Source organism: Nannospalax galili, unplaced genomic scaffold, assembly GCF_000622305.1.
Source record: "Nannospalax galili isolate Female #2095 unplaced genomic scaffold, S.galili_v1.0 scaffold769, whole genome shotgun sequence".
Taxonomy (NCBI): Eukaryota; Metazoa; Chordata; class Mammalia; order Rodentia; family Spalacidae; genus Nannospalax; species Nannospalax galili.
In genome coordinates this window covers 432,933-447,976 of record NW_008360306.1, presented here as the reverse complement: position 1 = coordinate 447,976, position 15,044 = coordinate 432,933, and the positions used below count along the sequence as shown (strand labels likewise).

Genomic DNA, 15,044 nt, shown 5'->3' with positions numbered 1-15,044 from the left:
CCTCCCCTACACTATACCTCCCCACACCCCCACACCCCCACACCTTCTCAAACCACACTAAGATCTCCCTTGAAGAAAATGAGTTGTTCATGTTATTAGCAGTGCTGGATTCACTCATTTAAGTCTCATTTCCTTTTCCTATTGGCCTAGCTAATATACCACCCCATTTCACAGATGGACTCCAAGACTCACAGAAGCTACCTAACTTGCACAATCACACACAGGGAGCAGGTTAGTTAGACTTGAACAGAATAGCTGGTTGTGATATTCTGAGACACTAGTCTGAGATCTTAAGACAGTAAATCAGGAGCATCAAATGCACTAATTAAACAACCATCACAATGAACCAACCCACAATTTCAGCAGCTATCTGCCACTGAAGCCCATTTTTGGCTTAGCCACACCAGAACTTTGCTCATTATAGCCATGCAGGGAGCCAGGCTGATAGAGGCCCTGTCTAACACAAGCTCCTGCCACCAGCCAGGCAGAACAAGGAATCTGCTGACTTCAGGACTGGCTGGCAAAGCCACTGCCCAAAGCGCCACCCTGTCACTCTGTGCTCATGTATTTTTGAACAAAGCAAGTCACAGAGAGACAACCGACTTGAGGGAACAGGAAAGGAGTGGGACTGTTTGGTGAACAGCACTAATGATTTCCTCCACCCAGCTGTGGGGGAGGAATGCCAACTGCCTTTTGCCCTTCACCACAAGGTGTGCCGTGGAGGTCGCTGCTCCGGGTGGTTTGATTCTTTCTTCCCCACTATTGATCTTCTTTTTTGGTTTATTTGCTACTGAAAATGAAACATCAGAGAAACTGATTCTGTCTAAACCAGGCCTTTCCTTTATCAGTGGCTTTGCCGAGTGAGAGCTAAGGGTTTCTGAAGGCCTGCAGGGATCTCGCTGCGATTTTAGCTCATTTAACCTGCCGCTTGAAGTTGCAATAGATTTCAGGTCGTCTTGGAAGTCAGCATTAGCGGAAGGCTTCCATCTTCCCAATTGGACCTGAATATATAAGATTTTGAAAGCTTGGCTGGGACCAGATTTAATTTTAAAAGGGGAAGGGGATTGCTTTTGAACTTCGGGAAGAAGACTGGCGGCTCAGCAGGGGCTGCCTAAGCAAAAGGGGAAACAGAAAGCCCTGTGGTCTTGAAAGAAACACTGCAGCAGGGATCATCAAGGCTGCCCGTTGGTGAACCTTAAATCAGACTTCAAAAGTGCCGCTAGTTTAAATATTGTTTATAGGACTGAAGTACTTCTCCTTCCTCCTCGGGTAGGATTTTAAGTATTCCCTAATTTGATTACTCAAGGGAGAGGCAAGCAGAACCAACTTAAATGAGTTTCTCCATTAATTATTCAAAGGGCTTTTTATTGTGTAATCAAACATAAAGTCTTATAAAAAGCTTGGAGGCACATTCTCACCCCTGCCTTCCCAGCCTGACACCCACCTTGGGGTCTATTTCTTGGCTGTGAGCTGCCAGATGCCTAGCCATGTCCTGATTCAAGGTGAAGAGAGAAGCTTCTATTGGTGACAGACTGTGGTTCTGCTACTTAGAGCCCTGTCCTAGTTTGTTTCTTCATTGCTCTGACAAAACACTGTGACCACTACCAACTTGGGGAGGAAAGGGTTTATTTGTCTCACATCTCCCAGGTTGCAGTTCATCAGGGAGCCCAAGGTAGGAACTCAGGGCAGGAAGCTGGAAGCAGGATCCTGCTGGAGCACAGGCCATGGAGGAACACTGCTTACTGGCTTGCTCCCCTGGCCCCTGCTCAGCCTGCTTTCTTATGCAACATAGGCCCACCGGCCCAGGGGTGGCACCACCCATGGTGGGCTGGGCCCTCCCACATCACTCATCAAGAAGATGCCCCTCAGACATGGCCACAGGCCAGTCCAATAGAGGCAATTCCCCAACTGAGGCTCCCTCAACCCAGGTGTGTCAAGTTGACACTAAAGCTATCTAGCACAAGCCCCACAGCATGAGAAGTCAGCCATTGATTCAGTTTATCATGATGATTTTTGTCCCTGTTTTTAAGTCCTTTCTCCCACAGCCAGCACACAGGGAGACTCTGACAAGCTTAGACCCCCGTGACTTCCCCCTTCCATCAAAGTAGGTCTGATCATGTCATTTCCAAAGGCCCCTGCTCTGTGCAGGTTGAGAATCAGCCTAATGAGTTAAGGGATTTCATAAATCAAAATCATTTCTGCGGAGAAAAGGGGGTTATAAAAAGGGATGGATGGATGGATGGAAAGGTGTGTGGTTGGATGGGTGGGTGTGTAGATGGATAAGTATGTAGATGAGTATAAGGGTGTGAGGATGGATGAGTATGTGACTGGGTAGATGGTTGTGCTGAATGGATGGGTGTTCGGTTGGGTGGATAGATGGATGAGTGTGTGATTGGGTGGATGGATGGGTGTGTGGTTCAGCAGATGGATGGATGTGTGGATGGGTGGATGGATGGATGGATGGATGGATGGATGGATGAATGTATGGTTGGGAGGATGGATGTGTGGGTGGATGGATGGATGGATGGATGGAAAGATGGATGGATATGTGGTTGTGTGGATGGATGGATGGATGGATGGATGGGAGGATGGATGGATGAATGGATGTGTGGTTCAGTAGATGGATAGGTGTGTAGTTTGGTGGGTGCATGGATGGGTGTATGGATGAGAGAGAGTGTATGTGGATGAATGGGTATGCAAATAGATGGGAGTGTGGGTGGGTGGATAGGAGTGTGAATGGATCAGTGGTGGGGGGGTGGATGGAATGAAGGGCCCTGGAGGAGAGACCCATGTAGGAGGGGCCTGAAGTGTTTGACATTTGTTCCAACATAAATCTGCCTCTGGGTGAAATTGTTTCCTCATCAGCAGAGCGGGTTGATGATTACGTTCCAAGGTAACCGTGAAGGAGATGATGCCATGAGAGCTCAAAGAAGCATCTGGCACAAAGCAGCACAGATAACTTCTGCTCAATAAGCCTCAAACAGCTGTTTTCCACTGTGCCACACCCACTCTCCCCAACCTCACCAAGCCCACGCCTCCCTCTTTCTCTGTTACTCAGAAGTGCTCCTGGTATTGGTGCCCTTGAGCAACTGAAAAGACAAAGAGATTCATAAGCTTGCCTGCTTTTCGATCCGCCCCAGGCATCAGGGCAGCCTCACCCAGAGACCATAAGAGCACTCAAGTCCAGAACACAAATAGATACAAGAATGCATACAGTTATACCGTACCTCCCTCACTCCTGCCAGGAAAGGGTCGTCTCTCTAGCCACCACTTGTTTTTCCTCAAAAGACCAAGCAATGGAGAACTGTTTCAGCCACTTCGGTACAGGAGTTGGGGGGGGGGAATCATACCGGAGACCAGCCACCATTCGTCCTGTGTTTATTGCAATTTCTTTGGGGGTAGGGTGGGGGACTTATAATAAACTGAGGCTCTGCAAACAGAAAACTCATTAAACCGTGTCTCACTCAGGGACCCAGGTGGCAGCAAAAGCACAATCAAAAAGATCAACAAGGACAAGTCCATGGGACAGAGGTGGGACCACTTTGTCACGGCACCAAAGGTAACCTGAGGCTCGGCCCTGGGGCTCATGGGCCCCAGCTTGTGAGTGCTTTAACAGTTTAATCTCTGATGGGCAACATTTATTTATGTGTGTGTGTGTGTGTCAGGTTGGTTTTGAGAGCAAAAAAACGACCACATGCCATTGGATTTTTTTTTTTTTTGCAAATTTTAATTAAAATGGTTGTCTGGAGATTATAGGAAAAATGACATTTGGCCAGACACAACTTGATGGAGAAGGGAGGCGGAGGGGTAGTAGCTGCTTAGTACAATGTCACTAGAAGGAAATAGCCTCACCTCGCTCTAGCTTTTCAATCAATAGCTCGCTCTCTCCCTCTTTCTCTCCCTGCCCAAAAAATAAATAGTGGTTCCATAAATGTTCTGCAAGTTAAACATGCATGTTTACTAAAAGGTTTTTTGAGGTCTGTTATTTTCAATCTAAAATCATGCTTAACTGCAAACCCCCAGTCCATCTACTCAACAAGTACCCAAATAATAATAAAGGCAAGAGATTAAACAGACAAACCTATTGTCAAGAATGCACATCTAGCTACACAGCTGGTGTGTTTACTGACCTGTCCCTTACCCACAAAATGGATACATTGCTCCTGCACAAAGTTTGTGAGAAATTCAGGGAAAGAATATGCAAAATCACTTGAAATTGTAATACTGTGGGCTGACAAGATGCCAAAGAGGGTAAAGGTTTTACAGCCAAGACTTAGGCCCCAAGTTCGAGCCCCGGGACCCACATGGTGGAAGGAGAAAACCAACTTCAGCACCTTGCCCTCTGACTTCCACATGCACACATACACGCACAAATTAATTTGATTTTAGATTAATTTTTTTTACTTTTTAATGAAAATGTACAAATGCTAAGCTGTGCTGAAGTTCTGGGGTTTTAAGGACCACTTCTCAGTGTACTTACAAATGGGTCGGCGTCTATGCTCTTTGGGAGTATCAGTCAATGTTGCCCTTCTTAATATCCCCTCAGGACACTGTTCTTACCTTCTGGTGGGAGAAAAGAAAGTTGGAGCTCAGAGGGGTTAAGTGACTTGCATGGGCCCACACAGCTGGGTTGAGTTCACCTTGGGTCTGTGTGTTAAACACTGGGTTCTTTGAATCCACATTCTCCATGATAGATTGTACTTGCCCGAGTTTCACCGGTTTCTTGCTCTCTCATCAGGAGGTTCCTAGACCTGAAAAGCAAAAGCCTTTATTTCTCACAGAAAGTTGCTATGGAGACATTGTGTGCCTCTGTCTCCAGAGCTGCAAGAAGTAGCAGGAGCTTTGAGACTGGGGGGTAAAAGGCCTTCCGGAATATCCATCACTACGAGGGGAGGAGGGAAATGTGAATCTCTAGTGTTGAATTCTCACAGAATCCAATTTCCCAGCAAGTTTGCGGGTCACACATTGGCTGCAAGGTGGTCCACACTGGGGGTGGCACACAACCAAGGACACAGGAAACTGGCTCAGCAACTGTGACTCAGTTCACGCTGTGACCTTGGACGAGTCTTCTCTCTTCTCCTGACCTCAGTTTCTCCCTCTGTAAAACAAGAATCTGCCAAGGGGCCCTAAACAACTCCCCCACCTGGATGTGCAGACCTCATCATTGCCAGGCACCGTTCCTAGGGCCAGGAAAATTGTGTTAATGGGAAAATCAGGCTGAGTGGAACACAGAGGGGAGTGGTAAAGTCTGTGGCAAAATGAAACACAACCCAAGAGGAGACCACAAGGGGCGCTAGCTCATTTTTCCACATGTGAGTGGACGCTCAGGGCCCATCACTGTGAACAGAAACTGAACCCTCAGGCTTTTCTGTAAAAGTCTTCCAACTTGTAAACTCCTTGGTAAATAAATGTGTCTTTACAACCCCTCCTTCTTAGAAAGCAAAAGGAGCCATTCAGGGAAATCTCTGTTACCAAAGGGAAAAGAAATGTTGGAGGCAGGGCACAGTAGCTGGACAGCATCACTCCTGAGGAAAATATAGAGACAAGAGATGCATGTGAGGATTTAAGTCAAGTCGGAGAAAGTCAGTTCAACAAAGAACAAGCAAGATGCGGAAGCTGCCTGTCAGTCTCCAGCCACGTTTTTGTTTTGTTTTGTTTTGTTTTGTTTTTCGGACACTCTCAATTAATCAGTTATGTCAGGCCTTCACTTTGGCTTCCCTGACTGGAGTGGTTAATTGAATGTTAATTAATGACAACTTCAGGAGCACAAGATGAAATCCCAGCTCAGGGGAGCACATGCAGGATTGTGGGAATAAAAGTCCTTCTGTGATCATCCTGGTCCATCCTTTTTGTTTCATAAATGAGAAAATTGAGGCAGAGCAATCTAAGTCCTTGGCTCTGAGTCTAAGGCTTACTGCAAGACCTCAGGCTGCCCCCTATGACACAGTCTGTTCAGCCTTCGAAAATGGCTGGTCTCCAGCATCAGAAACTTATGCTGTGACTGATGAAGCAGGAAGAGGTGAGCCCTGCACGTGTTGTCCCTGAGCTCTGACATTTTCTCTCCACACAGGGCAGGGAGTGTAGGGAATTCTCTTCAGGCTGACAAACTGGTGGCCAGCTGCAAAGTCAGGACAAAGGAAGCCTGGCCCCTAATTAATATAAAGAGAGAACAAGCCAGCTCTTTCTGTTGGCTTTTTCTTCCATCATAGTTATTGGAGACCTGGTAAACCCAGTCCAAACTCCAGCTCCCTCGTCTGTCACATGCTGAGGGTCTTCTTCCATTTGTATAGAATTTTGCCCAAAGACTTGGAGATGGGAGCAAAGCCAAGGAAGAGATCATAGTTAAGCTCCACAGCTTTATCCCTCTCTCTCTTCCCTGACCTTTCTCCTTCCTCTGTGCAACCAAGAAATCCTTCCCCTCTTCCAGTGCAGGGAAGTTCCACCTATATTCACCTAGACAGCCCGACGAGGTTAACTGATCACATATAGTTGATTCCCAGAAGCAAATCTGCTGAATATAATTCTCTCCACTTTGTGTCACGGGTTAAATGTTTGTGTGGCCTTCAGAACTGTCTCTGCCCCTGTCTTCCTTCCTAGATCATTGAACAATAGCAGTTTCATATAAAATGCCATCAGTCTGAGAGGTCACGCACTTTCCTTTTAAAAGTTCTCAAGTAAAATCACTGGGGAGATGACTTAGCGGGTAAGAGCACTTGATACATAAGCATGGGGACCTGAGTTCAAACCCCTACTGCCTACATTAAAAGCAAGGCATGGCGGTGTGTGCCTGTGACCCCAGCACTGTAGGGAGCGTGGGGGAGGAGAGACAGGAGGATCATTGGGGCTTGCTAGTCTGCAGCCTAGATCAGGTTCAGTGAGAGACTGTGTCTAAAGGGAGTAAGATGGAGAGTGACAGAGCACGACACCAGTGTCCTCCTCCCACCTTGCTCACCTCCCATGCTGGGACAAACACACACATACACCACATACATTCAAACACCACATACACCCACACAAAAAATAAATAATGTAATATCATTTCTATTAACTGAGTGTAAATTACAGCCCAGCCATCTGCTTTGAGCTCTTTCTTTCAAGCAGTCAAGGGCCTGAACTTCCCAGCTGTCACCGTGGTATTTAAGATGGCATAAAGAGTCATCATCCTGGGGTCAAGGGCACTTTCAATGATACCAGGGAAGGTATTAAAAGTAATTTTAAGCAATGTAGTCATTAGCTTTGGAGTTTAACCTCTAAAAATCTGCCAAATCCAAATCTTGTGTCAGCTACTTGTAGGCTATGTGGTCTTGGACAAGTGAAAAAAACTTTCTGACACTGGATAGTAAGCCTAAAAGTACATGACCTCAGATGGTACATTCTGAGTGAGCTCCTGTAACCATCTCTCTGATTACGCCACAAAATCCATAGGACTTTCCCTTTCTGGCCCTTAACCCCTCCAAAGACTTATCATTAGATCTTCCCACATACCACAACCCTGGCTGCCCCTCCCTCAAGAGCCCCATCCCACCATACACATTTGTCCACCTGCTCCACATCCTCCACATCAGGCCCCAGAATATTCTCCCTCTTGTGTCCTTTGGAAAACCCAGGCAATGAAGGTATTCATGCTTGGTGTGGAAAAAGTTGATATACCCACTTTGGGGTCTAAACTAAGATGTAGCTAAAGACACTAGACCCATGCTCTTCTGCCATTTAAAAGCCAATACCACCAGTTATCACAAAAGAAAAAGAAAAAGCCGTTCTTTGACAGCTGCACCAGAAGGCGACCTAGGCACACATGTATTCGTTCAATAGAACAGACCCTGCCTCACTTGTTCAAAGAATACATGCCTTCTGATGACCTTGATTTGTGATGAAAGGTCACCCAGACCCAGGAGGTGCCTTGTATATGGAAGAAGCCAGGAGGACTTCAGTGTCCTTGAATCTCTTTCCTTGACCTCAACAGGGATTAGAAATGTGCTCTTTTTTTTCTGTTTCCTTCTTTTCTTCCTCTTTCCCCTCTCCTCCTTTCCCCTCCTTCCTCCCACCTCCTTCCTTCTTCCTTCCTCCCTCCATCTCGTTTCCTCTTTCCTTCTTCCCTCCCTCCTTCTTTTCTTCCATCCTTTTCTCCTCCTTTTTGATATCCCCCTTTTCCCCACCTCACTTTCCTTCAGGCCAAGAAGTTGAAAATCCCTGCCACGCGCACAGCCAGCCGCAAACCAAGCCGGCGAGGCTCCACTCTCAGTCTCTCTCGGACCAGTGGGGGGTCTTCCCCCCAGAGCAGCATGATCTCTGTGAACCCTGGCTCTGACGAACCTCCAAGTGTGGTCACCCAGGCCACTGGCAGCAAAGACATTGAAGACAATGAGTCATCTTCAACGAAGACAGATGAGGAACGTCTTCACCCCAGTAAGTCCTACCTAAGATCCCACCACTCTCTGCCTTGCTACTTTGAGGTCTTTCAGCCTCTCCTGACCCACGTCCAGCCCCTTGAGGGTAGCAGAGACACAGAGGTCAAAGGTCTCCATAACCTGCTTCGTTTAGTGTCTTTGGATTCCTTTCTTTGCACCCAGCAAAGATTGAAAGTATACTCTGGAAGTTTTGTGATTCTGAGTCATTCAGAGACACAGCCCGTGGGCACCAGTTGTACTTAGTATATTTTTTTTAATATTTAACTCAAATTTTATAGAATTTTATCCTTTCTGGGGGCTGGAGAAATGGCTTGGCAATTAAGAGCACTAGCTGCTCTTGCAGAGGACCTGAGTTCAATTCCCAACACCCACGTGGTGGCTAACAACTGTCTGTAACTCCAGTTCCAGGGGCTCTGAAGCCCTGGATCTGATCCCTGGTGGCATTGCACACATGTGGTACACTTACATACATGCAGACCAAACACTCAACACATAAAAATAAATACATAAAATATTTTTAAATGTGCATAAGGATATATTATGCAGGCAGATGGACATTGTTTTTATATTATTATTACAATATTCTGAATATGTCACCTTAAACTACCTAGAAAATGACAATAGGTCAACAAGATTGGTGGAAAAAAACATAGTGGAATAAGGGGTAGAGAGAATACTAATGCATCTCCCAACTCTCATCAATGAATGTCCCTCATGCAACAGATGGTCATGAACACAAAAGGACACAAAAGGCCAAAGTGAAGAGATTAAGTCTGCAGTGTGCAGGTCCTTGAACAGGACTCATCGATTAAACTACACCCACCCAGGGCTCAGGGACTGTTGTGGAAGAGCAGGCAGAAAGATTGTAAGAGCCAGGGGAGGAGGTGCATGACCATATGGAAATAAGAGTCTTACAGTCTCCTGAGACCTTGTTCATATGAACCTACAGCAATGGTATCAGTGTGCACAAAACTCATGCAAACTCAAGTAGAAAAAACCCAGCATAGAACTGTGGAAGTGGGCAGCAGGCACCAATCTTAGCTGAAGAACTATTGGCAGCTGATTATTACTGGGTAAGGAAGATCTTATCTTAAAGGGAGGGACTCCCAGTGGATAAAAGTGCTTGTCTTGCGAGCAGGAGAACCTGAGTTCAAATCCTCAGAACCCATATAAAAGCCAGAAGCATAGTGCAAACGTCTGTAATCCCAGCACTCCTGTGGGGAGATGGGAGGCAGAGACAAGAGAATTCTCCGGAGCAAACAGGTCAGCTAGCCTGATGCACACAGTAGTAAAACAACAGAGACCCAGTCAGACAAGGTGGAAGGTGAGGACCAACATCTTAGGTTGTCCTCTGATCTTCACATATGTTCAGTGATATATGTGCCCACATTCACACACATGAATGTAGACACAAAAAAACATACACACAAAAAAAGAAAAGAAGGAAAAAGAATGATGCATACAGAAAGGAGAAAGGAAAAGGTGAGAGAGAGAGAGAGAGAGACAGCAGAGAGAGAGAGACCCTTGTGCATCTTCCCACCCCATCCCCATCTGCCTGTCCCTGAGGAGGTGCCCACATTCACACACATGAATGTAGACACAAAAAAACATACACACAAAAAAATAAAAGAAGGAAAAAGAATGATGCATACAGAAAGGAGAAAGGAAAAGATGAGAGAGAGAGAGAGAGAGAGAGACAGCAGAGAGAGAGAGACCCTCGTGCATCTTCCCACCCCATCCCCATCTGCCTGTCCCTGAGGAGCTGATCACACTGAGGCCACCTGCTTGACCAATATTCTTTCTCACCATCTACAAGTAGGCCTGTGGCAGACAGGGTTGGGCTAGACAGAGCTGAGGATTGGGTGCCCTTTAGATTCAAGGAGGTTGACTAGGAGGTCAAGGTGGACCAAGAGTCTGGGTAGGGTCCAGCCGGAAGTGGGCAGAAATACAGAAGTCCAAGAAGGAGTCAGGACTTGTCAACAGGGAGCAGAGGAAAGCTCAAAGGCCTGAAAAACTGTTCTGTCAAGTGAACCATTATCTGAGACGGGGGACTAAGCTCAACCATCAGTAGACATGATTCTTCTGGATTTCTGGAACTCTCTGTCCCTCGCTGTCTGTTTACTGAGGATATGGAAACAACTGAGTAAGAGTATATTTGAGAAGGAAAAATTATGTCAGGCAGTAAACAAGAAAACCACCAGTATTAAGGCAACTTCAGATCATATGTACTCAGAAAATAGTGAAAATGGGATCTGGACCTACAGAAACATTGATGATAGGAGTAGAGTTGTTTTAACCAGGATGGCCTCAATAGAAGCTTCGCTCAGCTCTGGGCTTTGAGTTCACACATGAAGAGATGAGGCCAGGGCAGGGCCAATGCATGAAAATGTTCTAACAGTCTCTCTGTTCCTTGCCTTGCTCCCATACACTGGGGTGTTGAGCCAGAGGGAACCTTCTCAGTTAAAAACTGGATAGAGCGCTCCCCCGAGTTTAGCATCTTTCAACAATGGCCTCTAAGACGTTGCATCTGGTCTTGTTCAAGGATGCCAATGGTCGGCTCAGCATTGCTAGTTCACATCTTAAATAAGGCAGTCCAACTTGACCAATTTTCTTTCCCCAATTCAATCAAAGCATACTCTTACATGATTTCCTTTGTCCCCTGTCTCTTGGAGACTCTTGGTCTAGCTCACGTGCTCCCTTCCTCTGTGTTCTCTATTTTCAAGTCTCTTAGTAGATTGTATTGGGTCTTACTGGGGACTTAATTTTAACTTACAATTTTCATCTCACTCTATCAAGAAGGAACTTCTTTTGGCTGACTTGGAGGCCTGAAAAGCAATGACTCGAAGTTTGTGTTTTCTTATAAATTAAACCAGGCAAGGGCTGGTAAAATGACTTTTAAAAATCATCAGAAATCCTGCTTCACTCTGTCTTTTTACTCTTCCATCCTCAATATCACTTCACGGTCCAAAATGGCTGCTCGAGCTCTAAACATTACAACTTGCTCTCTAGGCTTGAAGCAGAAGGCAGTAGACAAAGTTTAAAAGTCCCCACACCCAAGTGAGTTTAAGCAACCTTCTCAGAAGCTCCACACTATCCTTCCAAAATCAGGCCAGCAAGATGGCTTAGCAGGTAAAGGTGCTTGCTACTAAGTCTGATAACCTGAGTTCAGTCCCCAGGACCTACATGATGGGAGGAGAGAACTGACTCCCACGGGTTGTCCTCTGACCTTCCTATGTATGTGTGCATGCACAAACACACCACACACAAACACACAATAAATAAAATAATGTCAGCTCAATTAAACAAGCGCCCAAAGGGGAGGTGAGAAATAGGTGGCGGGCCAGCACTAGATAGAGAACTATTTGAGACTGTTGCTGCTGGGTGAGGGAGAGTATGACTTACGTACAACCACTGGATGGGCTGATTAGACTCCAGTGGACACATTTACACTGAAGGACATTTGGGTACAAACACCTGAATGAATAGGACTCTGCATGTATGGCAGAGTGCATAGGGTTCTATTTGGTTAATGGGGGGAGGCATGGATGGGGGAAGGGGTCTGGATTTGAGTGGGAAATGTATGAAATTTTTAAAAGCTCAATAAAAATTTTTTAAAGAAAAAATAAAGTTTCATCATGTGGAACTTAGTCATAGGGCCATACCAAATTGCAAAGAATTCTGGGGAAATGAGCTGATATATTTTCCCCTTCCAGACAAAGAATCATAGTTCCTTTACCAAGCAATAAAGAGGAAGGGGGCTTGAGATTCTTGCAGGTATGGATGTCTTATCTAATACCCTTCAGCCTGATACATACAGATATGCAATGTGTCTCCACTAGAGATCTGCTTCTTGGGGAATAGCCCGTTCTCTACAGCCTTTCCAGACTTTTCTTCCTCCGTCTTAACCTCCATCTAATTTGTCACAGCTTTGGCAAAGGCAAATTAATTTCCTAGCCTCTCTTTGCCTCTTAAAACCTCCTCAAATTGATTCTGAATTCCTGATTCCTATTCCAAGCAACGCACTAGCTGCCCGAGGTCTAATTTCCAGGACCAGATGCATAATGATGCTTTGTAACTGCAGATCACTGAAGACAGCAGGTTGTGGCCCCTCTGTGGACTGATGATCCCTACCCCCGAGATCAATGACGGGAATTCCCAAGAACCCAAAGCCCAATCTATTCCTCCTGCTAGGCTTAAACTATGTGGAGAGAAAGTCGCTTGAATGGAACCTGGAGGGGAGTCCTATGCCATCTAGTGAGTTGCTCAAAAAGAAACAAAAAGACTGGATTGGAAAAGATGATTCAGCAGTTAAGAGCCCTTGCTTCTCTTGCAGAGGACTAGAGTTGGGTGGCTCACAATCACTTGTGACTCCGGCTCCAGGGGATTTGATTAGCTCCTCTGACCTTCATGGGCACCTGCACACAAATGTATATACACGCCGAGAGACACACACACATGCACATACATTTAAATTAAAATTTCAAAGACTTCACCCACCAAAAGAAGAAATGAGCTTAGTCATTCAAGGGTTTGATTCTTAGACAGACTGGGGACAGAAGACAAAAGAAGAATCAGAGTTTCTCCTCTCTGTGGATTTGACTGGGCATTTGAGGAAATGGGATGATACTGTGTCTGAACCATGAATCACATCAGCCCCACAACCCTGTCAGGAACAGAATAGGCTCCTCTGTGTGGACATCCACTGCAGGACCGTCTTCCTTGAGGAAATTCTACCCTGTAGCATCTGTACCCTTTCCAGACAAGTCCTTTCTCCTGTATAGCCTTAAGAAGCCCCAAGGCTTTGTTAACACACACACGCTACCTGATGGATGGAGATCCATCCCTATGATTCAGAGCTATTCCATGTGGCACACAGAAAAAATCTGCCCTGTACTGAATGTGAAGTTTTGCCTGTGATTCCCCAAGAGGATGACCCAAAGGGCCAGTCACTGGGGTCATTTGTCATATCCATGCACTCTCAGTCTGGCTGCTTGGGAGTGAGGGACAGGAAAGTAGAATCATGCTGCTACATGGTTCCCAAGAGAAGAAAAGAAAGTGGAGGGACCAGCTATGACTCCCTCACTCAAATGCCTCTGGACACACAAAGATTCTGGGATGTGTGGCAGTGGGATTGAGGAGAACATAACAAGGTGAAAACCGAGGTTCCATTCAGTTGAAATGGAGTCTGCCCACAGACTGGCAACAGAGGAGACTGCGGCTGAGTAACAACAGTTGGCACAGCCTAGGGAGCTCCACGTGGCTAAGGAATGGTACTCTTTCCTCCCTAGAACCATGAGTGTGTTCATAAAAAGGCTGGACACTGAAATGGCCTACACTAGGGTTGACATCCTTGATTGATATCCAACTGCAGCTCACAGTCTCCCAAATAAGACCCTCCTTTTCATCCTAGCTGTTCACTTATCCGTTTAGCAACTCTAAACTTGGGCCCCATGTGCCAAACACACTGTCAGTGCTAACAGTAGAAATATAAATGAAATGTGACTTGGGCCTCAAGGAACTTGAGGTCTAGAGAGGAATTCCCACAAGCAAAAAGGCAATCACCATCCCATGGAATCAGCATGCATGGTCAGAGCAGTGCACTGTCCCAGGGAATCAGTGCAAGGCCAGAGCAGTATGCTGTGGGAGTCCACAGGTCAGTGTCCTACCAGATGCAGTGGGTGGAGATAGAAGATAGCATACAGCACATGCTTCCAGAAACCCAGAGATGTGAGGAAAGGCCTGGGAGTGTGGTTCAGCGGTAGAACACTTACCTAGCATGCATGAAGACCTGGGTTTGATTCCCAGAACCACAAAACATGAAGGCACCCCCAGAAAAGGAAGGAAAATGTGATGTCTTTCAAAAATACATGAAATCAACAGTGGCCTCACTATCTGTTCTGAGACTGCTCAACACTACTCATATCCTCCATGAATATAGAAAATGAAAATCAAGGGGCTAGCAACACAGCCCAGTTAGTTGGTAGGGTGCTCGCCTAGCATGCATGAAGCCCTGGGTTCAAGCCCCAGTACTTTATAATCTGGTGTGGTGGTACATGAGGTGGAGACAGGAGGATCAGAAGTTCAGGGTCATCACTGGCTATATGATGAGTTTGAAACTAGCCTGGAATGCATGAGACCTTGTCCCAAAAGATAAATTCCATTCACTCAATGGAACCAGTCATGTAGTATGTTTGCTCAAAGACAAACTTGTCCTACTAATAATACATGCTTAAGAGTCTCCCTTCATGGACACACACCCAAGACCATTTGGGGAACATAAGAGTCCATAGACATTAAAGAAATTTTAAAGAAGAAGAATAATAGAGGACATAAAAGTCGAGGTATTAGAGTGGATTGTAGATGGGGAGGTGGTCTGAATATGATCAAAATACAATGTATGAAATTTTCAAAGAATAACAATATTTAAAGTGAAAAGACTCTCCCTTAAGCTGCTCAAATTCCATTAATTACCCATTGTAATTTCCTTCTTGTTTTCTGGCACATCTCACATCTCTCTCTCTCTCTCTCTCTCTCTCTCTCTCTCTCTCTCTCTCTCTCTCTCTCCTCTCTCCTCTCTCCTCTCTCCTCTCTCTCTTCCTCTGCATTGTGTGTGTGCACACACACACACACGTTGGT

General features: G+C 45.8%; 1 protein-coding gene across 1 annotated transcript in view; it reads left to right on the top strand.

Moving 5' to 3' along the window:
* Ccdc60 (coiled-coil domain containing 60) overlaps positions 1-15,044 on the top strand; it is a 144,910-nt gene that overhangs the window by 103,285 nt on the left and 26,581 nt on the right. Inside the window, exons 6-7 of the mRNA XM_008824427.2 lie at positions 3,469-3,559; positions 8,172-8,406. Coding sequence (XP_008822649.1) covers positions 3,469-3,559; positions 8,172-8,406 — 326 coding nt within the window. The remainder of the gene's footprint in view (positions 1-3,468; positions 3,560-8,171; positions 8,407-15,044) is intronic.